The 27,672-nt window shown below is 45.1% G+C and overlaps 1 protein-coding gene across 1 annotated transcript in view; it reads right to left on the bottom strand.

The window, feature by feature from the left end:
- Positions 1–224: 224 nt before the first annotated feature.
- Positions 225–27,672, bottom strand: part of NLRP13 (NLR family pyrin domain containing 13) — a 37,928-nt gene continuing 10,480 nt past the window's right edge. The window contains exons 2-8 of the mRNA XM_047709788.1: positions 13,671–15,258; positions 11,238–11,396; positions 9,710–9,877; positions 6,180–6,350; positions 3,256–3,426; positions 2,447–2,617; positions 225–399 (exon numbers count right to left, since the gene is read on the bottom strand). Coding sequence (XP_047565744.1) covers positions 225–399; positions 2,447–2,617; positions 3,256–3,426; positions 6,180–6,350; positions 9,710–9,877; positions 11,238–11,396; positions 13,671–15,258 — 2,603 coding nt within the window. The remainder of the gene's footprint in view (positions 400–2,446; positions 2,618–3,255; positions 3,427–6,179; positions 6,351–9,709; positions 9,878–11,237; positions 11,397–13,670; positions 15,259–27,672) is intronic.

The following is a 27,672-nucleotide window of genomic DNA, read 5'->3' on the forward strand; positions in this document are numbered from 1 at the left end:
CCTGGGTTGCACGAACACCCTTTCGAGTGCCCAGTTATCACACGCTGCTACTGGCTACCCTGCTGGACAGGAGGTATAAACTTCTTCTGTCATCACTAAAGGTTCCGCTGGCTGGCCCTGCTCTAGGAAATCGAATGGAGGCTGAGCCCAATGCTTGCTTTAAAATATCAGCCAACCTACCCCCCTCTCTCAGCTAGTGCTTCCCAGTGTAAAAGTCACTGGGGTTACCCAAGTTTCTGTAGTTTGCACGTTGATTTTCTTAAGGCCTTCCACAGTATGCTGACTCCACTGGGCTGCAAGTCATTCTGCAGAAGGTTCAGGTGAACCAGGCTTTTACTGCTTTCAAGAACAGAGGAGACATGCTGGCAGCAAGCAGACGTCAGATTGCATTTCTCCAACCTAGGAGTGGGTGGGAAGGAAGTGTGAAAGATGGTCCTCCAAGACTGAGAAGTTAGAAGTGATACCGGGTCTAAGAAAAAGTACATGGTTAAAACAAACTGGCTTCTAGTGGAGAGCTTACCACACATCGGACACTTCTCCAAATGTTTACACATAACCCGCTAATCCGTATACCAGTCCTATCATACGTAGCCAATATCTTCAACTCCATTTGCCAGCTGAGGAAACAGAACATTAGCCTGTCCAACCATCAAAGAAACAATACTCAGCCCTAAAAAGTGGTGTGAACTTATTTATAAGATCCTTGAAAGGATTAAAATAAGACTACAACCCTTTCCTTACACTTTCATCTTGTTCCTAATTTCAACACAACAAAATCTGTATTCCTAGTAGCTAGCCAACCATATGTTCAAAGACAAAAGTGACAAAAGTGATATCACTTTAAGGTAGTGGAAATTTCTGTCTAAGCCTATAAAGAAATGTGATAGGTGTCCAGACGTGGAAATTTTGATACATCAAGAATAAAGGGAAAGAAGGTTTCCTTAGGAAGATGTTAGGAGATGTTGGGAGATATGGAAGATGTTGGGTAGGATCCAGAGAATGCTTCAAGGTAAAGGCACTATTTGGTGGACAGGAAGAGGAGGATACGAGAGAAAAACGGTTCCAACATCACCCAAGTGTGTCCTGTCTCTGGTCTAGCACCCCCTGCAGGGCCTTTACCACCATGTTACATATTATTGTCCTCCATCATGTACATTTACTAGTAGTATTTCCCAATGAGGGGTGGTCTTCCCTCCCCCCACCCAGAGGAGACTGAGCAATGTCTGCACATGAGGGTGGCTTCTGGAAGGTGGAGGCCAGGGATGCTGTTCTGAAGCATATAGCACACAGAACAGCCCACAGCCAAGGACTACCCAGCCCAAGTTGTCAGTAGTGCAGAGGTTGAGAAACGCTGGTCTGATGGTAAAGGTGGAAGCCTGTGAACACAAGTAAGACACTCGGGTGCCTACTTTAAAGCTTATACATTGGCGGAGTGCCCAGGTGGCTCAGTGGGTTAAGCGTCTGCCTTCGGCTCAGGCATGATCTCAGGGTCCTGGAACGGAGCCCCGCATCGGGCTCCCTGCTCAGCGGGGTCTGCTTCTCCCTCTGCCCCTCCCCACCGCTTGTGCTTTCTCTCTCCTCCTCTCTCCAAAAAATAAATAAAATCTTTTTTAAAATCATTAAAGCTACAACACTGGAGAGTGAAACTGACTGAAAGTGAACCAAATGTTGGGCAGGCATTCGTCATTAGAGACAGGGCAATAACTGTTGCAAACATTTTATTCATTTATACATCCGGAGAAGGTCCTAGAGAGTGAGGGCTTAAAACCAGACCAGCATTCTTAAGGCACAAATAGGACCTCGAATTACTTGCCTAAGTATGACCGCTTCTCCTTTACCTATAGGATACAGAATATTGAACCTCAAGATCCTTCTTGAAGGACAGGGATGTGGTGAAAAACAAACAACTTCCGACTTATTTCACTTATTAAGGACATAAGGTCCTCAAGGTCCATCCATTTAATGGAAATGGCAGGATTTCCACAGAGAAAGACTGTGTGATCTCTAAGCATTTAGTGAGAGTGAGCAGACATGGCAGCTATGTGAAAAATTGCTATCATGTAAGCCACACTTAACCAAAACTCCTATTATTGGAGTAGAAACCATCTCAGTTTGCTGAACAAACACATCACCTTACGGTTAGAATCGGACTCCCCCTTCCATGGAAAAACTCTGGGGCAGGAAACAGGGTACACCAGCTCCCACCTGCTATCCCAAAGGTACTGACCGAAGTGAAGAATATCTACACTACACCACGGGTGGGGAGTGACCGGAACAAACTTCCGTTTCTGCACTTGAACCTCACCATTAAGCAGAAGAGATTCTGAACAAGAGAACTTTGTCATTTGTTCCTCGCCTCCTTGAACCCCCAGGTGACCGCGTGTCATCCCCTCTGGATACGAGAGTAGGATGGGGGCTTCCCATAAAGAGGACTGCGTCAGCTCACCCAAGTGTGTTCAGTGCACAGCTCAGGTCTTTCAGAGCCTCACACAGGTGCATCACGCCGTCATCCCGAACATCATTGCTCCCGAGATCCAAAATTTTCACGTTATGATTATGCTGGAGGGCGTTAGCAAGCTCCCGACAGCCCCCTGCTGTTAAAGAACAGCCCGACAAACTGCAAAACAAACAGAAGGGGGGAAAGAATAAGAATAAGCATCCTCAGGCTTTGCTCTGTCTACCCCAGCCCACATCACAGTCCTCCGAGGGAAAGAGATGCCGAAGCCAGACTTCTCGTGCTGAGCCCTGGGAGGAGGAGGGTGCTGGTCAGGAGGTCTGAGACTCTATCTACAGGTAGAAAGGATGCAGCCGACAGGACAATGCGGCTCTCTTCCCCGTGCCATCTGCAGAGTTTGCACCTGGTTTCCTCTGGACTTGACCTCGTGCATCCTCCCCTTTGCTGATTTTACTCTTCTTCCTTTCACAGAAATAGATGACAGCCACAAATCTGACTGCATGCCACGTTCTTGAAGTCCTCTGGGAGTCAAACCCACAGAGTGGCCTTGGGAACCCCCAACACACACTATGGTTGGTCCTTAGCCGTGATCCCAGTAGCCTCACTGCCCACTGCAGGCACACCCCCCCCCCAAACACACACACACACACCTATCCTCCTTCAGGAGAACCTGCAGCTCCTCTGGTGAGCACACACGTCTATACCCGGGACTCCAGCCCCATCTGGAGCTCAGGCATTTTCAAGTCAAGTCACACACTTTCTTCCCATCCTCTGAAGGACGGAGAGGCAAAGGCACTCACTCCAGGTTCTGTAGGCGGCAGTCCGGGCGGCTCAAGGCCTCACACAGAAGCTTCACCCCCTCATCTCCCAGGCTGTTCCTCCTCAGGTTCAGATGTGTCAAGCTCTTGTTCTCAAGAAGAGCGTCTGACAAGTACCTGCAGCTGGGGGCCCCGAGCTGGCAGAACCAGAGCCTGCGGGGTGAGAGCCACAGAGACAGATGCTCAGGAAGGCAGCCTGAACCAAGGCCCCTGGGGATGCGAGCCTCAGGCCCCACCTCTGAGTTCAGCCACGGGGTCCCCTTGAGCCCCAATCCAGGATAGGTCACGTAGCCATGCTTACTTATCCTTTCCCAGATTTATGCAATGAGCACAGCAAGAACGTTCTGGGCCTTAGTGGTGGTCTCAGAAAAAGAAAGAAAGCCAATAGAAGGATGATGATTGGGGCACCAGGTGGTTGGGCTACCAGGTGCCAGGTGGGCTCAGTCGGGTGAGCACCCAGCTCTGGATTACGGCTCAGGTCCTGATCTCAGGCTCCCGGGACTGAGCCCTGTGGTGGGATCCGCACTCTGCAGGGAGCCTGCTTGAGGATTCTCTCTCTCTCTCTCAAATACATAAATCTTTAAAAGTAAAGGCTGATGATCAAAGCCTATCAAGTTTCAGTAACACAAGAGAAGTTCCAAAGATCCCCCATGAGCATCGCGCTTACAACGAATGATCCCACATTGTGGACTTAGAGTTCTCTAAGGTTTACCATTTTCTATGTAAATAGTCTGTGTTAAGTGATAGCTCAAAAAACATTAATAAGAATGGTAGAAGAGGGAACTTTGGAAGGTGATGGGGAGGTGTTAGGTCTTAATGGCGGTGATGGTCTCGAGGGTGCGTAGCTGTCCCCTAACGCACCGACTCGTGTGGTAAACACATACGACTTCTCACATGGCAGAAACATTTAATGTGAGAAGTTTTTTGTTTTTTAAGTAAAAATTAAAAATACAAGGGGAAACACTTTAAATGGCTTGAGGCAGCTAGGCATGAACCCAGGGCTTCGAAGCTCATCAGACGCAGTTTGACTGGTGCCTGGCCGTTACCGACTGTCGTCAGGCCTGCAGCGTTACCCTCCGCAGCCTTCACCTCTCGCTAAGGTGGAGCCTGAGCGCCCATCACGGCACTGCTGATCCCATGGGCCGGGACACGCGGTGCTCAGAGCGGTGCTCAGCACATGTGCAGTACAGACTGTAGGAGATACAGAGTACAGCAAGCGTATGCAAATGTTAGGTGTATGTAAGTATGTGTGCTATGGGTAGGCATATAAAATACTTAGGATTACAGAATAGACATGTTAAACATACAAGACATGTATGTTACTGTGTAACATCATGAATCATATAAGTTACATTTATGATTTATATATTACATTTTGGTATATATTCATGTATCTATATTAAATATAATTACATATTAAAATATATTGCTATAAGCATAATTATCATACATATTAACTTACTGTAACCTGTCACAGTCCTATATAACACATTAGTTCGTATTACATATGTATTCATTAGCTGTTCATGGTTCTTTGGGGCTGGGGGCCAAGTGAGTGCTAACCTTCTGGTCCATAGCCAGATTCCACCGTCTTTCACCATTTACCCCCTCAGATGCACCCCTTGGCCTTCTTACCCTTTTATACTCATTCACCCGAACAATATCCAGTTCCCAGAAAACCCATCTCTGCATCTATTCCAAACCTTCCAGAGAGCAGCAGAGTGCAGCTGACGTAAGAAACATCTAGGAGATCACACTTGTCACCCGCCATTGCCTGTGGACTCATCCCCACCCAGCAACCTCCTTGATACCTAGGGTCCTGCAGATACCCGCTCAGGTAACATCGCTATGTGGCCAGTCAGTAGGCATCTCACGCTCCAGCATCCCAGACCAAACCCCTCACGCCTAAACCTCATCCCCCAAGGTCTTCCCCATGTCTGAAAAAGACCCCACCTTTCACCCAGCGGCCAAGCCCATCATCTGGAGGCATTTGGGTTCTTTCCTTCCTCAACCACATCACTGCATCAGCAAGTCCTCCTGGTCCCGGCTTCGAGTATACCCCAGACCCGACCACCTCACTCTGGTCAATTCGTGGTCATCCTCTTGCCTGGTCTACAGGCACTTGCTTCTGCCCCCATTTTTGCTTCTATTATAGTCCACCCTTCACCTGCCACTGGGGTAATCTTTCAGAGCATGTCTCTGTACAAACTCCGGTCCTCAGACAAGGTTCCGCCTCCAAACACAACAGACTCCTTCACGGCCGGGACATATTCCGGGCCTCGTCCTGCCTCTCCAGCTTCATCTCTGCCCATCATGTCCCTCACTTGTGTTACTCCAGGCTTATTAGTGGTCTTGCTATTCCTACAACACCCCAAGAACATGCCAGTCTTGGGGCTTCTGTCCTCCTCTTCCTTCTGTGTGTGTGGCTCCTTCAGCCAATATCTGGTGGCTTCAGTGTCACCTCCTCTGATAGGTTGGTGAGAGAAGACCTTACTAAGACACCAGCCCACCACTCCTTGTCTATTCATTCCTCTTCGTTTTTCTTCCTAGCAGAGCTCCTGGTCTTGTTGTTTGGTATCTCACTCATCCTCCACACAGGCGGGTGTCTGTCTTGTCCCCCACCCCAACCTTGGTGCACAGCTTGGTGTCTAGAGATAGGAGCTCAGTCATCACTTGACCAGACCATAATTTCCTGGTATCCTTGTTAAAATGGAATTCCTTGGCACAACCCCCAGAGACTGATTCAGCAAATCTGGGGCTACTCAGAGCCTGAGTTTAGAATGGCGCCCCGCACAACACATGTTAGTAGTCAACGGTATAAATGGGTCCCAAATGAAGAACCCACTATTCCCCCCATGCCCACCCCTAAGGAGTCACTTCCGGAAACGGAACCATGAGGAGCTTACACCAGTCTCTCTAAGGCGCATTCGGGGTGAGTCAGGGAAGAACAGAGGAGCCTCACGCCGTCATCCTGGAGTGGGTTAAACCCCAGGCACAGTCGAGTGGTCCTCTGGATGCTGGTGAGGCACGATGCCAGGCCCCGATAGATGGCCGCTGACAGCTGGCATTTCTCCAGGCTGTAGAAAGTCCAAGTGCAGTGTGAGCCCCAGCTGCGCTCTTTCTTTCTCAAACTCCCAGTCCCTTGGGCCACACATCTGGGACCCAAACATCATGAAACGATTAAACTGGATAAAGGACAAAGGTTTTAAGGAGAAAAAGGTGGGTCAGTGTAAGGGCTTCTCAATCTCAGCCCTACTGACCTTTGGGCTAGACCATCCTTTGTAGTGGTGTGGGGCTGGGGCCCCCCAGGGCACTGACGGATAATGATCATACCCGGTCTCCACCTACTAGATGCCAGTAGCGTCCACCCCGCCCAACTGTGAGAACCAAGAAGTGTCCAGACATTGCCAAATGTCCCCTGGAGGACAAGATCACCCCCAGCTTAAAACCACTGGGCTTTCCGTGTTCACTGTGGAGTCTGCCTCTCCCTCTCCACCCCCTCTCCTGTCCGTGCTCTCTCTCAAATAAAATCATTTTGTCTATTAAGTTAACCGCCATACAGCGCATCATGCGTTTTGAGGTAGTGCACAATAAAATCTTTTAAAAAAATTGGGTGCCTGGGTGGCTCAGTCAGTTAAGCATCTGCCTTAACTTAGTTCATGATCTCAGAGTCCTGGGATTGAACCCCAGGTCGGGCTCCCTGCACCGCGGGGAGACTGTTCCCTCTTCCCCTCCCACCCGCTTGTGTTCCCTCTTTCTCTCAAAATCTTCAAGCACTAGGTGTTATGCAACGGATCAATTATTGGACACTACATCGGAATGTACCATATGTTCGCTAAATGAATTTAAGTTTTAAAAATGTTAAAATAAGAAGTTAAAATATTAAAAAATAAATAAAAAATAAAACCACGGGGTTTAGAGGAGGCTGGCAGGTAAGTCAGCCACAATTAAGGTGAGGGCAAAGCTGGCTGAGTTGGAGCCCCAGGGACACGGTGGAAAAGAGTGAGAATACTTACTTGTGGGGCATAAGGAATAACACAGAGAACATGGGGAGATGGAGAGGAGAAGGGAGTTGGGGGAATCGGAGGGGGAGAAGAACCACAAGAGACTGTGGACTCTGAGAAACAATCTGAGGGTTTTGGAAGGGAAGGGGTCGGGGGTTGGGTGAGTCTGGTGGGTACTAAGGATGGCAGGGATTGCACGGAGCACTGGGTGTGGTGCATAAACAATGAATCTTGGAACACTGAAAAAATAAAGTTTAAAAAGATAAAAAATATAGATTTTGGACACTAGCCCTTTATCTGATATGTCATTTGCAAATATCTTCTCCCATTCTGTCAGTTGTCTTAGCAAACTCAACACCCAAAGAACAAATAATCCAATCAAGAAATGGGCAGAGGACATGAACAGACATTTCTGCAAAGAAGACATCCAGATGGCCAACAGACACATGAAAAAGTGCTCCATATCACTCGGCATCAGGGAAATACAAATCAAAACCACCATGAGATATCACCTCACACCAGTCAGAATGGCTAAAATTAACAAGTCAGGAAATGACAGATGCTGGCGAGGATGTGGAGAAAGGGGAACCCTCCTACACTGTTGATGGGAATACAAGCTGGTGTAACCACTCTGGAAAACAGCATGGAGGTTCCTCAAAATGTTGAAAATAGAACTACCCTATGACCCTGCAATTGCACTGCTGGGTATTTGCCCTAAAGATACAAACATAGTGATCCAAAGGGGCACGTGCACCCGAATGTTTATAGCAGCAATGTCTACAATAGCCAAAGTATGGAAAGAACCTAGATGTCCATCTACAGACAAATGGATAAAGAAGATGTGGTATATATACACAATGGAATACTATGCAGCCATCAAAAGAAATGAAATCTTGCCATTTGCGACGACGTGGATGGAACTAGAGGGTATCATGCTTAGCGAAATAAGTCAATCGGAGAAAGACAACTATCATATGATCTCCCTGATATGAGGGAGAGGAGATGCAACATGGGGGGTCGAGGGGGTAGGAGAAGAGTAAATGAAACAAGATGGGATTGGGAGGGAGACAAACCATAAGTGACTCTTAATCTCACAAAACAAACTGAGGGTTGATGGGGGGAGGGGGTTGGGAGAGGGGGTGGGGTTATGGATATCGGGGAGGGTATGTGCTATGGTGAGTGTTGTGAAGTGTGTAAACCTGGCGATTCGCAGACCTGTACCCCTGGGGATAAAAATATATGTTTATAAAGCTGTAAAAAAAAAAAAAGAAAGAAAGGATGAATCCCCAAGTTTTGTAGCAACATGGACGGGACTGGAAGAGATGATGCTGAGTGAAATAAGTCAAGCAGAGAGAGTCAATTATCATATGGTTTCACTTATTTGTGGAGTATAACAAATAGCATGGAGGACAAGGGGAGATGGAGAGGAGAAGGGAGTTGAGGGAAATTGGAAGGGGAGGTGAACCATGAGAGACTATGGACTCTGAAAAACGATCTGAGAATTTTGAAGGGGTGGGGGGTGGGAGGTTGGGGGCACCAGGTGGTGGGTGTTGTAGAGGGCACGGATTGCATGGAGCACTGGGTGTGGTGCAAAAATAATGACTACTGTTATGCTGAAAAAATAAAAAATGAAAAAAAAAGATAAAAAATAAATAAAATTTAAAAAGAGAAAAGAGTGAAGATAGGGACAGTGTCAGTGGGGTAGTAAGTACAATAAGGGATCCCCAAGGCTCCCCCAGACATGCTGCCACTGTCACCCCACCCTGCCACTTAACCTTGCAAAGACACAATTTTGACAAGACAGGAAGACTTACGACAGCTCCTGCAGGGAGGACGTTGACACCGTGGAGGGCCCCTGCAGACCTTTTTCCTCAATGCCCGAGAGATCATTGTCCCCCAGGCTAAGGAAGCGCACACTCGAGTTCTTGCGAAGCTCCAGAAAGAGACGACAACACGTCAGAGGGGTGAGGCCACACGACTCCAACCTACCAAAGGGGCCCCAAGACAGGCAGTTACTCCGGGGAGGGAAGGTCTTCGTCTGGAGGCCCCCTCGTGCCACGAATGAATGCTTATTTCTCCTTGTTCCTCGTCGTCTCCCCAGGCAGGACGGCCTCCAGGTCCGCGCCCCTGTCAGGGCCGCATGGCGCCCGGCCCAGCACCACCGAGCAGCCGGTTAGCAACGCCAGCTCTCAGGCCCCCAGCAGCCCTGCCGGCTCTCGGGGTGTGGGTCCCAGGACCCTGCATTTTAACCTGCCCCTTGGGCGGCTGTGGTAGACCTGAAGTATCGGGAAGCACTGCCTGGGCCCCACGCGCTTGTCCCCTTCGCTCCTCTTTCCCTACGTCCTTCGGGTGCTGTGCTGAGTCCTGCCCTCCCGGCGCGTCACTGAATCTGGGGGCAACCCCGGGACAGATCTGGAAGACCAGAGATTTACCACAGATACTGGAGGTTGCAGGCGGAATGCCTCAGGGTTTTAAAGATCATGGTGGACACAGGAATTCCCAGGTTGTTCGAGCTCAAGTTCAGATGGGTCAGCCTTTGGTTGCCGTGTAGGACGAGGACAAGCTCCTTCAGAACCCGCACAGGACTTACCGACTTGCACCTGAGGAAAACAGGAAGTGAGGAGGCTGGCCTCACGGGAGGGGGTACACCCTCCTCTTGCCTTTCTCCCCCACCCCGTCCCCCCACGCGGACCACCTCCCTCAAGGATATCCTCTCCAAGAGGAATCGGAAACTTGAAGCCCGGCCGGATGTATTGCACCAGGAGTCGATCCCCTCCCCCATCGCGTCTGCCAGAGGAAACCCTGGAGCCCCCGCTCTTCTGGGCAGGGGTGAGCCCCCCAACCCAGAAAGATCTGACGAGAACACCACTCTTCTCTGTTTTCTCTTCTTTTTCTCCACGTCTTTAGGACTAAGTGATAAGACCAACGCAGCGGGGAGGGAGGGAGGATGCAAACGCCGGGTCCTGGTAAAGGGACATTTGAGGCTGTGTCCTGTGCGTCTGACGCAGCTCACACGACACATGGAGGAGGTTCGAGGACCGTCGCTGCTGCCAGGTCTTCTGCTCTAAGCTCCCCGCAGCAGCGCGCGCATCCGGGTTCCAGACCTCAGGGCAGCCCCGAATCGCAGAGGGACAGTAGGACAGAATTAGTTGGCGTGGACCCAAGAGCATCCGACCCAACACCTTCCCCAGCCCTAACACGCAGTCTGTCCTCCGTCAGGTGGCTCTTCCCTGGCTTCTTCAACGGCCACCTCCGTTGCCCCTACCTGTGGAGCCCGTGAGCTCTGCTTACATCACGCAAGGGGTTTCGGTCCAAAACGATGTGTCAGCTCCCATGGGCAGGTCTTTACTCCAACACCTTTTAGAAAGGCGAGGCCCTTCTGCTTTCTTTGTCTCCCAACATGAAGCCTCCCCCTCCATGCCGAGTCCCGAATAGATCTCCTCCTGCTCTGGGAGGTCTCCATGTCGCCTCCGCTGCGCTGGCCATCTAAGTGTGTTCCTCCCACACGGGCAGCCCCGTGCAGGCAGGAGTTGGCCTTCCCGTTCCTGGCGGTAACCGCAGAATGAGGAGATGCTCATTAAATACCCACTGAGTGAAGAAATGCCCGAGCACGAACTCCCCACCTTCCCTTAAGGCCCAACAATTCATGTGGGGTCCACATAAAGTCGCCTCTCAAGTGCTTTGTCCCAGCCACGTCCTCCAAGCTTCCCAGTCCTCCATAGTCCGCTCAGAACAGCAGCCTTGCGCAGAGGTCCTGGGGGCAAGGCCGTCCGTGTGCCCGCACCTCTCGCGCAAGACCACGTGACGGAGTACCAGGTCGTCGCCTGAACGCATACCAACGTGTTTGTTATCCCAAGCACCCGAGCTTTCCTTCTGAAAAAGAGATCGTCTCTGCAGTAACCAGGAGAAAACTGCCGGATTATTCCCCGTTGGAATTTCGCACACCATGTGCACACTTACGTCAGTCTCTGGAGCTGGCATCTTGGGCTTCTCAGCTCGTAACAGAGTTTCTTCATGCAAGAAGCGTTAAGCTTGCTGTTACTCAGGTCCAGCTCCCTCACATTCCCATGGCAAAACACGGAGCAAACATCCTGCCACTGATGTATCTTGGAGTGCAGGCTTGTCATTTAGGAGAGAAAAAGAAGGTTACTGAGGTGAACCGCACCTGACGCCCAGAGTGTGGCCTACAGGAGACAAAACCAGACCCATGGGAAGTGAAGGAATTCACTGGCGTACTGGGCAGGAAAACCGGGACCACAAAAGTATTAGTTCTTTAAGTCCCAGATGTTTTATTCCAACAATCCTCACCATCCTTCTCAGAGGAAAGCTGCGGTAAGGGAGGGGAGGTGGCCATTGGTAGGATCCTCACACGTTCAGGCTTCAAGTCGAAGAGGCTGAAGGTGAACTCAGAGCTGCCCTACCTATGATTTAACCTATGTGCTCCAATTTTCTATCTCTAAATGTATATACTTACTCTCATAAGATATTGTGATTTTAAAAAAGGTTTATGCAGATATCTAGAACTTAGGAGGGTTATTAAAATTCTACACATACGATGGAATATCACTCAGCCATCAGAAGGGATGGACACTCACCATTTGCACCAACAAGGTTGGAACTGGAGGGGATTATGCTGAGTGAGGTCAGTCAATCAGAAACACAATGATCATATGTTCCTCCCATGTGAAGATAAGCAGTGATGTGGGAGACGACAGGGGAAGGGAGGGAAAACTGAATGGGAAGAAATCAGAGAGGGAGACAAACCATGAGAGACTCGGGGCTCCAGGAACCAAGCTGAGGGTTACCGAAGGGAGAGGTGGGGGAGGGGGTAACGGGTGATGGGGACTGAGGGGGGCACGCATTGGGATGACCACTGGGTGTTACACGCAACTGATGAATCATTGAACAGGACATCAAAAATGAGTGTTGACTAGATGTTGGCGAACTGAACATAATAAAAAAGATTCTTATTATTTAGCATTTCCTTAATGTGGCAGGCTCTCAACATTTATGAGAGTAAACGAGCATCCAAGTCGTGAATTAACCTTTTCATCTCCAGTGAAGAAAGTAAAACAAAGAACCCATTAAAGCACCTGAAGGATATAAAGTTCTACATGGAGAACCCAGAATTCCAGCGTTGGAGCGGCTGTTTCTGACCGTAGCATGTGTGTGTGTGTGTGACACACAAACGTGCCCATGTATTCATGTTTAACACCCCAGTTAATTCGGAGATACAGACAGAGGTAAAAGCCACTGGGGAAAGGGAGCTGTAGTGTAGAGAAACAAGGACTGGCCTTCACTTCAGAAGGTCTGTTAACACCATGAGGGAAGACAAGAAATCTCCTTCAGCCTCAGGGTGATCATGTGTAAGTTGGGGAACAGGGTTGATGGAGTATTAATCCTTACAATAAATGGTATTATCCTGGGGAAAACATGTGGTAGCCAGGACAGTTACTCACATGACCCAACACTGAACACTACCTACACAAAGTCTCTGTTTAGGTTCTGGGGAATCTAAGGCCGGAAATAAATGACAGCCAATATGCATTGAATTTTCAGGACTCTGAGACCCCAGGACCAAACATGTTACTAATATTCCAGTCTGGATAAACACAAAGAGATTAGTCTTCTCAGAATTTCTTTTTGTACAACCAAAATTGAACTGGTATTTTTTGTAGGTTTGAGGGTTAAACAAAGGATTTGTTAACACATAGCAGCCCCTGTCTCAAGAGAGGAGTTTAGAAAACACCCTTAGGGCCTGAAATAATTAGGGCACTCAGACCTCCTAGGCTGGAAGTCAACAGTGTCAGCAATGGGAAAAAGTTATAGGATAAGAACCAAAAGCGGTTTAAGTATTTCTGGGATTCTTCTTCCAGGAGACAAAGGGACAAACTAAGTTCAGGATATAGTTGACACCACTGGACCCAAGCCCACCTCAAATTGTGCTCAAAGGATGGGCACCAGCGTTTTGAGCTCTGGAGCTGTGGAAGAGGGCAGGGCATTGACCCAGGCTGAGCTGCTTAGTGGCCATATGGGCATAAGCAAATTCTGTTTTTATTCAGTTTTCTCATCTATGAATGGCAGTAACTCTCCACCCTCCATTCAACAATGGATGTCAGTCAGATACGAGTGGAGGTCTCAGCACCAGGCTTGGCATGTACATCTTCACTATGCAGGGCCTGAGAAAGAAACCCTACCTAGAAGGACATCAGCAGAAGCAGCCAAGGAATACTGTAGGACACCTAAAGGGAAATGGTCTCCTGGATTGGAGTGACCCAGAAGGTTTGGTCAGTCATAACTAATGATAACACAACACATCCCCGGTTCTTCATGGGAGAACTTGGGCAGAGCCTGGGAAGAAACCTCAGGGGGGAAATGGTTTGCATTACTTACTCCAGAGTTTCTGTGGTGAAAGTCAATTCCGTTTGAGGGATGGGAACGGTGACAGAAAGCCTTAGCTTACTTAACCTTCGACAGTGCTTTAGGCAAAATGAAGCAACTTGGAGTTGTAGATTCCCAGAAATATCTAGGTCAGCATCAAGGAGGGGACTCAAAATCTGCCTTACTAAGTTTTCCTCCTGAGTTTCATACAAGCACTCAAAAAAGTGTAGGAATTCAAAACGGCTGGAGACAATGTCATAACTTCCTAATTCCTCTGCCCATTCTAGTAATTCATCTGTTATCCTGCGACTCACTTTACAGCGCAAAGTGGCTTCCAGTTCTCCTGCTAAGTTTCTTTGTAAAAGACCAAAGAAAAAAAGAGCCATCTGATTCCAGTAGAAGTTTGTGTCAGCCAAAGCATCCATCAGTAGCACCTTCATCTCTGCGTGCTTTGCAGAACTGCCCATGGAGCCTTTTGTTCCCCCCAGTGCATAGAACATGGCCCCCAAGAACACCTGGAAACTCTGATGAGTGAAAGTCACACACCCGTCACAGTCACTGACCTTTCGAAGGATATTCAAGCTGAGCAGAGTGTCAATGAGAGGTGCTTCCAGGCGCCTGTGCTGGAGGTCCTCCTTTGCAAATGTGAAATTCCAGAACCACATCCCCTCTGCAGCCAGAGAGCAGAGCGCTATCCACTGCTCTGGCCAGCTCTGGGCCGACAAACTCACCTCTGCTTTGGCAAACAGGCTGGAGAAGAAGTAGACATACAGACTGGTGGTCGTCTGGGTGCTCAGCTGGAAGCAAGGACTTCTTGCCATCTGCCGCTTCAGGCAGGAGCACACAGCCCAGCACACCATGGGTGCAGAGCAGAAATAAAACAGGTTTTCATTTTTTCTTACCCAGCGCAAGATTTTCTTCGCTTTGTTTTGGTCACCAAAGTACCTGATGAAATACTCCTCCCGGTCTCCCTCTGTGAACCCTGAGATTTGTACAAACCATGGATCCAGTAACAGCTTTTTAAGATCCTTGGTTCTATACTCCTTGGTTGTGATCAGCAAAGTGGCCCTGGGAACCAGTTCTTTTCTCAACAAGTAGAACAGGATTCTGTGCACTGGGAGTCGCTGAAACCAGTCTGTACATGGTGGGCTGGCGTCCAAGTTGGAGGGCATGTCCATTTCCTCAAAGCCATCGATGACAAACAGGAGCCTCTCAGGGTGACTCATGAGCTCTTCAAAGGGGGGCGGAGACTCTGGCCAGTCCCAGGAAAGCAAGCCAGCGAATGTGGCATCCTCCACCTCTTTAACTTTATGGCAGCTGATGAAGAAAACATAGGAGAACCTCTGCTGAAAGAGAAAGCCCTCTGCCCAATGCAGCATGGCCTTCATTGCCAGGGTGGTCTTCCCGACCCCTGCTACTCCCTCCAAGACAATCGTCTGTGGCTGGGCTCCCGTCCTGTTGGGATACAGGAGGCTCTTCAGTTCTTTGTGTTCCTTCTCAGTCACGTTGCGCAGATATATGTGGCCTTCAGGCCAAGGCATGTTGTCCCACATCATCAATATTTTAGCCTTCATCCTTTCTCTGTATCTTCTTCTGTGAACTAAAACAGAGAAGTGAGGCAAAACAGAACACAACAATGGTCAGAATGAATTTTGGCCTTAGGAATAGTAAGTTCTTATATAAAGCCCTGAACAAGACAAACAAGTTCTATCTTCAAGGGTCCAACTTTTGGGAGGAGTGGCATGGTGGGATAAAACAACAAAGGTAGTAGGATAGTTTGAGGATACACAAAAATAAATACGGAGAATGCAAGAGAGACCGAGAATCCCCTTTGAAGGTTGAGGCTTCATCCCCTTTGAAGCCTCTTTAGAGGCTTCCGTGGGGGAGTTAACACCATAATCTTGAGAAGCTGCCAGTCCAAGATATAGAAAGAGAGACTTTCAGGCAGGGTAAGGAGCTAGTGCCAATGCCCTGAGACAGGAATAGGACCATTCTAGAACAGAGTGAGCAAAGTGCCTGACAGGGGGGACTCAACTGTGGGGAGCTGTGAATATCTCTTTTCTGAAGGGAGAATAAGCCTTAATCTCCATTTTTCAAAGGTCACCATTGCTTGGAGAAGGCATTATGGTGCAAGAGAGGATCAGGGAGTCCACTTATGAAGCTGCTTCTGTTTTTTTTTTTTTAATTTCTTTTAAAAGATTTTATTTATTTATTTGACAGATAGAATACAAGTAGGCAGAGAGGCAGACAGAGGGAGAGGGAGAAACAGGCTCTCCACTGAGCAGGGAGCCCAACGACTGCTTCTGTTTTCTAAGTGAAACTGGGTAGGTTGGTCAAACATATCCACTGATAACATGACAGCAACAATAATAGGTCCCTGGTTCTTTGTGGAAACACTTGAGCAGAGCCTGTGAAGAACTAGAGCATAGTACTAAAAATAAGATAGCTGGACTTTGGGTATATATTGAGAATAGAGCCAATAAGATCACTAATACTTTCTAATTAGTGAGTGTGTGGTGAAATGCTAAAGAAAATAGAGTTGTTCACACATTCTAGGTTTGTGCCTTAAATATCTTGGTGGATAATGATTCCTTTTACTACACACACACACACACACACACACACACACACACACACACACGTTTCTGGTGGAAAGAATAGTATAGTAGGAATCACACAATAGTGACACTTAGGGTTACAATGCTTTGTGGATACTTCAACTTCTTTGAACCTCAGTTCCCTTGTGTAAGTCCCAAATAAGCAGTAAATAATGGAAAACCTTTTTTCTTTTATCCACCAGAAGGGAAAGTTCATCTTCCGGAGGTGGGGTCCTTCCTGTTCAGATCATCGAAGGTCTCTGAAAGCTGGCACTCCTCAAATACCCAGCCTTGCAGAGCTTTACCCCATCTCCAAACAAGGACTATTGTTCTAGACTGATTAAACTCCAAGACTTGATCACACAACCTTTAAGAAATGGGTCTTATGGACCAAAGGTGGGACATGTGTAAGACCTTCCTCAGAACAAGACGATCTACCTCACCCAGCACTCTGTTCTCTCCCACGCAAGAGCTAGAGAACATGTGATCTACGCTCAGGTGGCAGCCATCACAGGGGTACCCTTCCTGTCCCCCCCCACCTAGCCAAGGGGAGAAGGAATCTCGCCATCCAGAAGATACAAAGCAGAACACAAACAACACGTGTCAACTTGAAAGAGAAAAACATGAGGGAGAACACTTGCCATCTATGGGACCCACCAAGAGGTCATTCATTTTCTATATGCAACGTGTTCTTATGAGTCAATGAAGAGAGCAAGCACCCAGAAGAAGAATAGAAGGGGAGAATAAACGGTCATTTTGCAAGAAATAAACAGGCTAAAAGCAATTACAGTTTTCAACTCACTCACACAACAAATGCAAACCAAGTATTAAATCAGGGCAATATTTTTATCAAGTTGGCAAATTTTTAAAAGAATCTGTTGAGAGCAGGACAGTAAAACAAACACCTAAAGTGTCATTAGGGACACAATGTTATACCTTTGTAGTATAACTCTGTGGTATACCTTTGTGGCCTTTCAGAAGACCAGTTTAGCTGCATCAAAGTTTCAATTCTGTACGTGCTTTGACCTGGGAGTTCTAGATTAGGCCTATCTTCTACAGAAATACTTGCAGATGCACACTCATGGATGTTTATCAGTGTTATTTAACGCACACACACCCACAAGCCTAAATTTCTACCAATAGGACAGGGCAAGCTACAGGCCATGATATATGCACACAACGGTATATTAAATAACTATTAAAAAAAAAAACCCTATCAGCTTCCCTCTTTAAGATTATTTGACAGAGATCACAAGTAGGCAGAGAGGCAGGCAGGGAGAGAGGAGGAAGCAGGCTCCCCGCTGAGCAGAGAGCCCGATGCGGGGCTCGATCCCAGGACCCTGAGATCATGACCTGAGCAGAAGGCAGAGGCTTTAACCCACTGAGTAACCCAGGCACTCTGGAAGCTGATAGGTTTGTATAAAGATATGATCAAGGTAACGAATGACAGGCAGTATAAATGGATATATATAATCTAATTCATGAAGAAAAGCTGGAAGAACAAATACCAAATTTTGAAGCTAGCTACCTTTGTAGAATTAATTGATTATATAGGAGGAACTTTGAAATATTAAGCACATTGTACCATTTATATTTGCTTGTACAGTCACTTTAACCAAGAAACATGTACCTCCAGGAACCAAAAAGTGCTCCAAAAATTGAAAAAAAAATTCAAATTATATTACATTAAAAACAATATTAACAAGCAGAAATAGAGTTAAGAGTTTTGATACACTGAGCCTGGGTGGCTCAGTGGGTTAAGCCGCTGCCTTCAGCTCATGTCATGATCCTAGGGTCCTGGGATCGAGCCCCGTATCGGGCTCCTTGCTCAGCAGGGAGCCTGCTTCTCTCTCTGCCTCTGCCTGCTTGTGTGCTCTCTCTTTCTCTCTGACAAATAAATAAAATCTTAAACAAAAACAAAAGAAGAGTATTGGGACACCTGGGTGGCTCAGTGGGTTAAAGCCTCTGCCTTCGGCTTAGGTCATGGTCCCAGGGTCCAGGGATCGAGCCCCACATTGGGCTCTCTGCTCAACAGGGAGCCTGCTTCCCCCTCCCTCTCTCTCTGCCTGCCCCTCTGCCTACTTGTGATCTCTGTCTGTCAAATAAATAAATAAAATCTTTCAAAAAAAGAGTTCTGATATTAAAAATATTATTGATGGGGACACCTGGGTGGCTCAGTTCGTTAAGCTTCTGCCTTCAGCTCAGGTAGTAATCCCAGAGTCCTGGGATGCTGGGATCCTCTCTTGCTTGGCAGGGAGCCTCCTTCTCCCTCTGTCTGCTACTCCCCCTACTTCTGCTGTCACTCTCACTCTGATAAGTAAATAAAATCTTAAAACACAGCCATTGTTTTTAAAAATAAAATAAAATATTATTGATGAAATAGGCTTCATGGAAGGTATGGTAGATAATCTTTCAAATGGCTTTAACAAAAACAGATGGTAGCATGGGATTAAAATGTTATGATTGGGGGGAATGGGCAAAATGGGTGAAGGAGGGATACAGGCTTCCAGTTACAGAATGAATGAGTCACAGGAATAAAAGGCACAGCACAGCACAATGATACTGTAATAGCGATATAATGGACAGATGGCAATGACACTTATGGGGAACACAACATAGTGTATAAACTTATTGAATCTCTAAGTTGTAAACCTGAAATTAATGTAACATTGTGTCAACTATACTCAATAAAAAAAGCAATTTCATTAAAAAATGTTATGATTGAATAGGAAACACAACACCTAATTAGAGTTGTAGAAAAAGAACAGAGAAGAAATGATTAATGCCAAAAAAGATAACTCAAGGCTATTTGAGAGCAGAAGAGCACATTTTTACATTTAAATGTCCTGCTTAGCATCCAATCTAATCAAGAGGGTAAAGACCACAAACATAGTTACCCAGTGACACTTAGGAACACAGGAGTGGAGGACCCCACAAGCTTTCATAGTGTAAAAGATAGGTCACGGGTCAAATACAATGTAAAAAAATCACAACTTATTAAGATTCGTCAACACAAGGCACTAGAGGATATTGGAATACCAGAAACATTGAGGAGAAGGACTCTCAAATTGGTTACACCCAACAACCCCAAGCTGTTCATCAGTGGTGCACTAGAGAAATCATCAGGCAAGCTTTCAAAGAAATTTCCTCGTACTGACTTTTCTGAGTTATTATAACATCGGTCCCCTGAAACAGTGGTGAGAAAGACAGATGGATGTAAAAGCTAGGGAAAAGAGGGGATGACAACATTTGAGATTAGAAAATGGAATTTGAGATTAAATCAAGTCCCAAGATGGGAAATACATGCAACTGGTACTGTCTAGGAAAAGATGTACAGCTTTCAGGAAACAATCTAGAAATTGTGGCTGTAGAGCTGATGGGTTCCTTGTTACATACAATTACATTAGACTTCCCAAAGATTTTGGAGATACTAATTGCATGGAAAGTTTAAAAAGGAATTGTTAACTCAAACAAAAACAGGCAATGATTCCCCCAAAAAGGCATGTGTAGTGGGTTGAACAGTGACCCACACACACATATGTCCACGTCCTAATCCCTAGAATCTTGTGTAGCAAACATAAGGACCATGAGCAGAGGAACTTATCCTGGATTGCCCTAAATGTAGTCAAATGTATTCTCACAAGAGACAGAATTCTGACACAAAACAGGAGGTGGCCATGTGACCAGAGAGGCAGAAATTGGAGGGATGCGACCACAACCCCAGGAATGCCACCAGAAGCCAGGTGAACAAGGAAAATGCTCCCTGTGAGCCCCAAGAGGAAGTATGACCCTGCTAACTCCTTAATTTTGGACTAATCCAGAGCTGTGAGGGAGTGAATGTCTATTATTTAAGCCACTCAGTTTGTGGAAATTTATTACGACGGTTCTAGAAAAGAAATACAACATGTATTCCTGATGTATCATATGGTTCAGCACGGATTTATATCCATGACACTGAAAATGGATTGCTCCACAAAAATAACTGGAGACATATTTAGCTACCATGATAATTGAAAAACCAAGAGGTTGGAGGAAGGAGCAAGATGGATGAGGAGTAGGAGACCGAGATATCATCAGGTCCCAGGAGTGCAGCTAGGTAGTTATCAAACCATTCTGAACACCTACAAACTCAACTGAAGATAAAAGAGAAGAGCAACAATTCTAGGAACAGAAAAGCGACCACCTTCTGGAAGGTAGGACGGACGGAGAAGTGAATCCAAGGCAATGGGAAGATAGATTGCGGGGGCAGGGCCAGCTCCCGACAAGCGGTGGAGCAGCAGAGCACAAAACCCAACATGTAGAAGTCTGCTCCACTGAGGGACGTTGCTCCAGAGGCTAAACAGGATGTGGGGGAGCGTGGAGCCCTCATGGGGACAGTGTGGCTCAGGACCCATGGGGTCACAGAAAGATCCAGGGTGCCTGAATGCAGCACAGCCCCCAGGTATTGGAGTGGGGAAGCTGACAGCAGAGACAGAGCCGAGGAAGGGCCCTCAGCTCAGGGTTACCTTAAACCATGATTGGTGGCACAGTGGGCCCATTGCTCTTCAAGCAGGGACCCCACAAGCAGCAGATCCAGGGAGACCCTCCTTCCTCTGGGAGGAATGGCTCAGGAGTGCATGGCAGGAATCTGTTGGGTTTGGAGACTCCAAATGGGGCCACGCGCCAGAGAAAGAAATGCTTGGTCACAGGCCAGGTGAGGTCAGAGCACAGCCAGAGACCAGGGAGACAGGAGGGATTGATGGCTTCTCACTGAGGTGCACTGAGGAGTGGGGCCTCGAGCTTTCAGCTCCTTCCAGCATAGATTGGGAGGCTGCCATCTTCATTCCTGTCCTCCAGAGCTCTACGGTAAGCGTTCAGGGAAAAAAAAAAAAAGCTCCGGAGTACGAACTGGACCAGATTACTTAGCCCAGCTCCTGGCAAGGGCAGCACAACTCCAACTTGGGCAAAGGTATTTGAGAATCACAGCAACAGGCCCCTCCCCCAGAAGATCAGCAAAAACATCCAGCCAAGACCAAGTTCACTGATCAATGAGAACCACAGAATTTCAGAGCTAGGGGATCAAAAACCTCTCAAAAAACAAGAGCCCAGGACCTGACGGGTTCCCTGAAGAATTCTACCAAACTTTCAAACAAGAAATAATACCTATTCTCCTGAGCGGTTTCAAAAAATTAAAGCAGAAAGAAAACTTCCAGACTCTTTATGAAGCCAGCATTACCCTGATCCCCAAACCAGGCAAAGACCCAACCAAAAAGGAGAATTTCAGACCAATATCGATGATGAATATGGATGCCAAGATTCTCAACAAGATCCTAGCTAATAGGATCCAACAGTACATTAAAAAGATTATCCACCATGATCAGGTGGGATTTATCCCTGGGTTGCAAGGGTGGTTCAACATTTGCAAATCAAGGTCATAAAACAAATTAATAAGAGAAGAGAAGAACCACATGATCCTTTCAATTGATGAGAAAAAGCATTTGACAAATACAGCATCCATTTCTGATTAAAACGCTTCAAAGTATAGGGATAGAGGGAACATTCCTCAACTTCACAAAATCTATCTATGAAAATCCCACAGCAAATATCATCCTCAATGGGGAAAGCTGACAGCCTTCCCGTTGAGATCAGGAACACAAGGATCTCCACACTCACCACTCTTGTTCAACATAGTGTTAGAAGTCCTAAAAACAGCAATCAGGCAACAAAGAGAAATAAAAAGTATTCAAATTAGCAATGAAGAAGTCAAACTCCCTCTCTTTGCAGATGACATGATACTTTATATGGAAAACCCAAAAGACTTCATCCCCAAACTACTAGAACTCATACAGCAATTCAGTAATGCAGCAGGATACAAAAATCAATGTACAGAAATCAATTGCTTTTTTAAAGAAAATTTTATTTGTCAGAGAGAGAGAGAGAGAGAGCGCAAGCGTGCACACATACACACAAGCAGGCAGAGTGGCAGGCAGAGGCAGCGAGAGAAGCAGGCTCCCTGCTGAGCAAGCAGTCCGATATGGGACTTGATCCCAGGACCCTGGGATCATGACCTGACATGAAGGCAGAAGACCAACCAACTGAGCCACCCAGGAATCCCCAGAAATCAATTGCTTTCTTATACACTAACAATGAAAATACAGAAAGGGAAATTAGAGAATCGATTCCATTTACTATAGCACCAAGAACCGTAAGACACCTGGGAATAAACCTAACCAAAGAGGTAAGGATCTGTACCCAAGGAACTACAGAACACTCATGAAAGAAATTAAGAAGACACAAAAAGATGGAAGACCATTCCATGCTCATAGACAGGAAGAATAAACATTGTTAAAATGTCTATACCGCAGAGCAATCTATACTTTCAGTGCCATTCTGATCAAAATTCCACCAGCATTTTTCAAAGAGCTGGAACAAACAATCCTAAAATTTGTATGGAATCAGAAAAGACCCTAAATTGCTAAGGAAATGTTGAAGAAGAAAAATAAAGCTGGGGGCATCACATTGCCTGATTTCAAGCTTTATTACAAAGCTGTAATCACCCAGACAGCATGGTACTGGCACAAAAACAGACACATAGACCAGTGGAATAGAGTAGAGTGCCCAGATATGAACCCGCAAGTCTATGGTCAATTAATCTTCGACAAAGCAAGAAAAAATATACAGTGGAAAAAAGACAGTCTCTTCAATAAATGGTGCTGGGAAAATTGGATAGCTATATGTAGAAGAAGGAAACTCGACCATTCCCTTACACCATACACAAAGATAAACTCGAAATGCATGAGAGACCTCAACATGAGACAGGAATGCATCAGAATCCTAGAGGAGAACATAGGCAGTAACCTCTTTGACATTGGGGAAAGCAACATAAAGAATTCATGGCTTTTCCCCCATGATCCTTTAGTCTTGCAAAGTTAACTTTTTTAAATTTTATTTTTTTCCTATTCTATTTTTTAAAATTTTTTCTCTTTCCTATTTTAACGTTTTCAAACTATTTTATCTTATCAAAACCTTTAAAATAATCTTTTAAAATTTTCATTGTTATAGTCTATCCCTTCATTGTATTTAACCTTATTTTTTTATATACATATAGGTTTTTTTCTTTAAAAATTTGGGATACAATTTCCTCTAATAGATCAAATATACCCTAAATATTGTGAATGGCTTTGTTCTAGTCTCCAGCCTGATCACGTCCTTTCCATTTTTTTTTTCCAACCAACTTTTCTTATCAATTCCTTTTATAGGAGCTTTTTAAATTTTCATCTTTACAGTCTTATTCTATCCCTTAATCATGTTTACCCTTATTTTGTGTATATATATTTTTTTTCTTTAAAATTTTGGGAGGTTTCTTCTAACAGACCAAAATACAACCAAAATTAAGTGTGGCTCTGTTCTATTCACCAGTCTAATAAATAAATATTTATTTATTTATTGTCCCCCACCCTGCTTTCTTCTCCCCCTGGTTTTGGGTCTCTTCTGGCTTGATTAGTGTATATTTTGGGGGGGTCATTACTACCCTTTTAGTATTTTGTTCTCTCATTCATCTGTTCTTATCTGGATAAAATGACAAGGTGTAAAAACACCACAAAAAATGATTTTGATGAAGTCCCAAAAGTTTATTTTGGCTTTGGTTTCCTTTGCCTTTGGAGACATATCTTTAAAGAAGTTGCTGTGGCTGATATCTAAGAGGTTACTGCCTATGTTCTCTAGGATTCTGATGGATTCCTGTCTCACGTTGAGGTCTTTTATCCATTCTGAGTTTATTTTTGTGTACAGTGTAAGGAATGGTCGAGTTTCATTCTTCTTCATCAAAATCAAAAGCTTCTGCACAGCAAAGGAAACAGTCAAGAAAACAAAGAGGCAACCCACGGAATGGGAGAAGATATTTGCAAATGACAGTACAGACAAGAGGTTGATATCCAGGATCTATAAAGAACTCCTCAAACTCAACACACACAAAACAGACAATCATATTTAAAAATGGGCAGAAGATATGAAATGACACTTCTCCAATGAAAACATACAAATGGCTATCAGACACATGAAAAATTGTTTATCATCACTAGCCATCAGGGAGATTCAAATTAAAACCACATTGAGATACCACCTTACACCAGTTAGAATGGCCAAAATTAGCAAGACAGGAAACAGCATGTGTTGGAGAGGATGTGGAGAAAGGGGAACCCTCTTACACTGTTGGGGGGAATGCAAGTTGGTGCAGCCTCTTTGGAGAACAGTGTGGAGATTCCTCAAGAAATTAAAAATAGAGCTTCCCTATGACCCTGCAATTGCACTATTGACCCCAAAGATACAGATGTAGTGAAAAGAAGGGCCATCTGTACCCCAATGTTTATAGCAGCAATGGCCATGGTCGCCAAACTGTGGAAAGAACCAAGATGCCCTTCAACGGACGAATGGATAAGGAAGATGTGGTCCATATACACGATGGAGTATGAGGCCTCCATCAGAAAGGATGAATACCCAACATTTATAGCAACATGGACGGGACTGGAAGAGATGATGCTGAGTGAAATAAGTCAAGCAGAGAGAGTCAATGATCATATGGTTTCACTTATTTGTGGAGCATAACAAATAGCATGGAGGACAAGGGGAGTTAGAGAGAAGGAATTTGGGGGAAATTGGAAGGGGAGGTGAACCAGGAGAGACTATGGACTCTGAAAAACAATCTGAGGGGTTTGAAGCGGCAGGGGGGTAGGAGGTTGGGGGAACCAGGTAGTGGGTATTAGAGAGGGCACATATTGCATGGAGCACTGGGTGTGGTGCAAAAACAAGGAATACTGTTATGCTGAAAATAAAAAAAAAATTTTTTTTAAATGAACAAGAGGCAGTACTGATGGCTAGGGACCTAATCAATATGGACATTAGTAATATGTTAGAACTCGAGTTCAGACTGATGATTATCAAGGTGCTAGCTGGGCTTAAGAAAACCATGGAAGATACTAGAGAATCTCTTTCTGGAAAAAAAAAAAAAAGAACTAAAATTTAACCAAGTTAAAATTTAAAAAGCCATTAACAAGGTGCAATAAAAAATGGAGGGTCTTACTGCTAGAATGAATGAGGCAGAAGAGAGAATAAGTAATATAGAAGACCAAGTGATGGAGAATAAAGAACTGAGCAAAAGAGAGACAAACAACTACTGGACCACAAGGGGAGAATTTGAGAGATAAGTGATACCAGAAGATGAAACAATATTAGAATAATTGGGATCCCAGAGGAAAAAGAAAGAGAAGGGCAGAAGGTATACTGAAACAAATTATAGCAGAGAATTTCCCTAATTTGGAGAAGGGAACAAGGATCAAAATCTAGGATGCACAGAGAAGCCCCCCCTCAGAAATCAATAAAATAGGTCCACACCCCATCATCTAATAGTAAAACTTACAAGTCTTAGTGACAAAGAGAAAATCCTGGAAGCAGCTCAGGACAAGAAGTCTGTAACATACAATAGTAGAAATATTAGATTGAGAGCAGACTTATCCACAGAGACCTGGCAGGCCATAAAGGACTGGCATGACATATTTAGAGCACTAAATGAGAAAAATTTGCAGCCAAGAATACTATATCCAGCTAGGCTGTCATTGAAAATAAGAGAGAAAAAGCTTCCAGGACAAACAAAAATTAAAAGAATTTGCAAACACCAAACCAGCCCTATAGGAAATATTGAAAGGGGTCCTCTAAGCAAAGAGAGAGCCTAAAAGTAATAGATCAGAAAGGAACAGAGACAATATACAGTAACAGTCACCTTACAGGTAATACAATGGAATTACATTAATATCTTTCAATAATAACCCTGAATGTAAATGGGCTAAATGCCCCAATCAAAAGACACAGGGTATCAGAATGGATAAAAAACAAGACTCATTAATATGTTGTCTCCAAGAAACTCATTTTAGACCCAAAGACACCTCCAGATTTAAAGTGAGGGGGTGGAAAACAATTTACCATGCTAATGGTAAATTCAAAAGTAAATTCAAAAGAAAGCTGGGGTGGCAATCCTTATAACAGATAAATGAGATTTTAAACCAAAGCCTATGAGAGATGAGGAAGGACACTATATCATACTCAAAGGGTCTGTCCAACAAGAAGATCTAACAATTTTAAATATCTATGCCCCTAACGTGGGAGCAGCCAACTATATAAACCAATTAATAACAAAATCAAAGAAACACATCGATAATAATACAATAATAGTAGGGGACTTTAACACTCCCCTCACTGAAATGGACAGATCATTCAAGCAAAAGATCAATAAGGAAATAAAGGCCTTAAGTGACACACTGGACCACATGGACATCATAGTTATATTCAGAACATTCCATCCCAAAGCAACAGAATACACATTCATCTATAGTGCACATGGAACATTCTCCAGAATAGATCACATCCTGGGTGATAAATCAGGTCTCAACTGGCACCAAAAGATTGGGATCATTCCCTGCATATTTTCAGACCACAATGCTCTGAAACTAGAACTCAATCACAAGAGGAAAGTTGAAAAGAACCCAAATACATGGAGGCTAAAAAGCATCCTACTAAAGAATGAATGAGTCAATTGAGAAATTAAAGAATTTTAATAAACAATGGATTCTGGAACACTGAAAAGAAATTTAAAAAAATAAAAAGTTAAAAAAAGTTAAGGAAGATAAAAAAAATTCATGGAAACAAATTAAAATGAAAACACAGTTGTTCAAAATCTTTGGGTTATAGCAAAGGTAGTCCTGAGAGGAAAGTATATAGCAATACAAGCCTTTCTCAAGAAACAAGAAAGGCCTTAAATATAAAATCTAACCCTACACCTAGAGGAGTTGGGAAAAGAACAGCAAAGGAAGCCTACATCCAGCAGGAGAAGAGAAATAATAAAGATCAGAACAGAAATCAATGAAACAGAAACCAAAAGAATAGTAGAACAAATCAATGAAACTAGGAACTGGTTCTTTGAAAGAATTAATAAGATTGATAAACCCCTGGCCAGACTTATCAAAAAGAAAAGAGAAAGGACTCAAATTAATAAAATTATGAATGAAAGAGGAGAGATCACAATCAACATGAAAGAAATACAAACAATTTTAAGAACATATTATGAGTGACTATATACACCAGCAAATTTGACAATCTGGAAGAAATGGATGCATTCCTAGAGATGTATAAACCACCAAAACTGAACCAGGAAGAAAGAGAAAACCTGAACAGACCCATAACCAGTAAGGAGATTGAAGCACTCATCCAAAATCTCCCAACAAACAAGAGCCCAGGGCCAGACGGCTTCCCAGAGGAATTCTACCAAACATTTAAAGAAGAATTAATACCTATCCTCCTGAAACTGTTCCAAAAAAATAGAAATGGAAGGAAAACTTCCAAACTCATTTCATGAGGCCAGCAGGACCTTGATCCCAAACCCAAAGAAC

This window comes from Lutra lutra, chromosome 17 (assembly GCF_902655055.1).
Source record: "Lutra lutra chromosome 17, mLutLut1.2, whole genome shotgun sequence".
In the NCBI taxonomy this organism is placed as follows: Eukaryota; Metazoa; Chordata; class Mammalia; order Carnivora; family Mustelidae; genus Lutra; species Lutra lutra.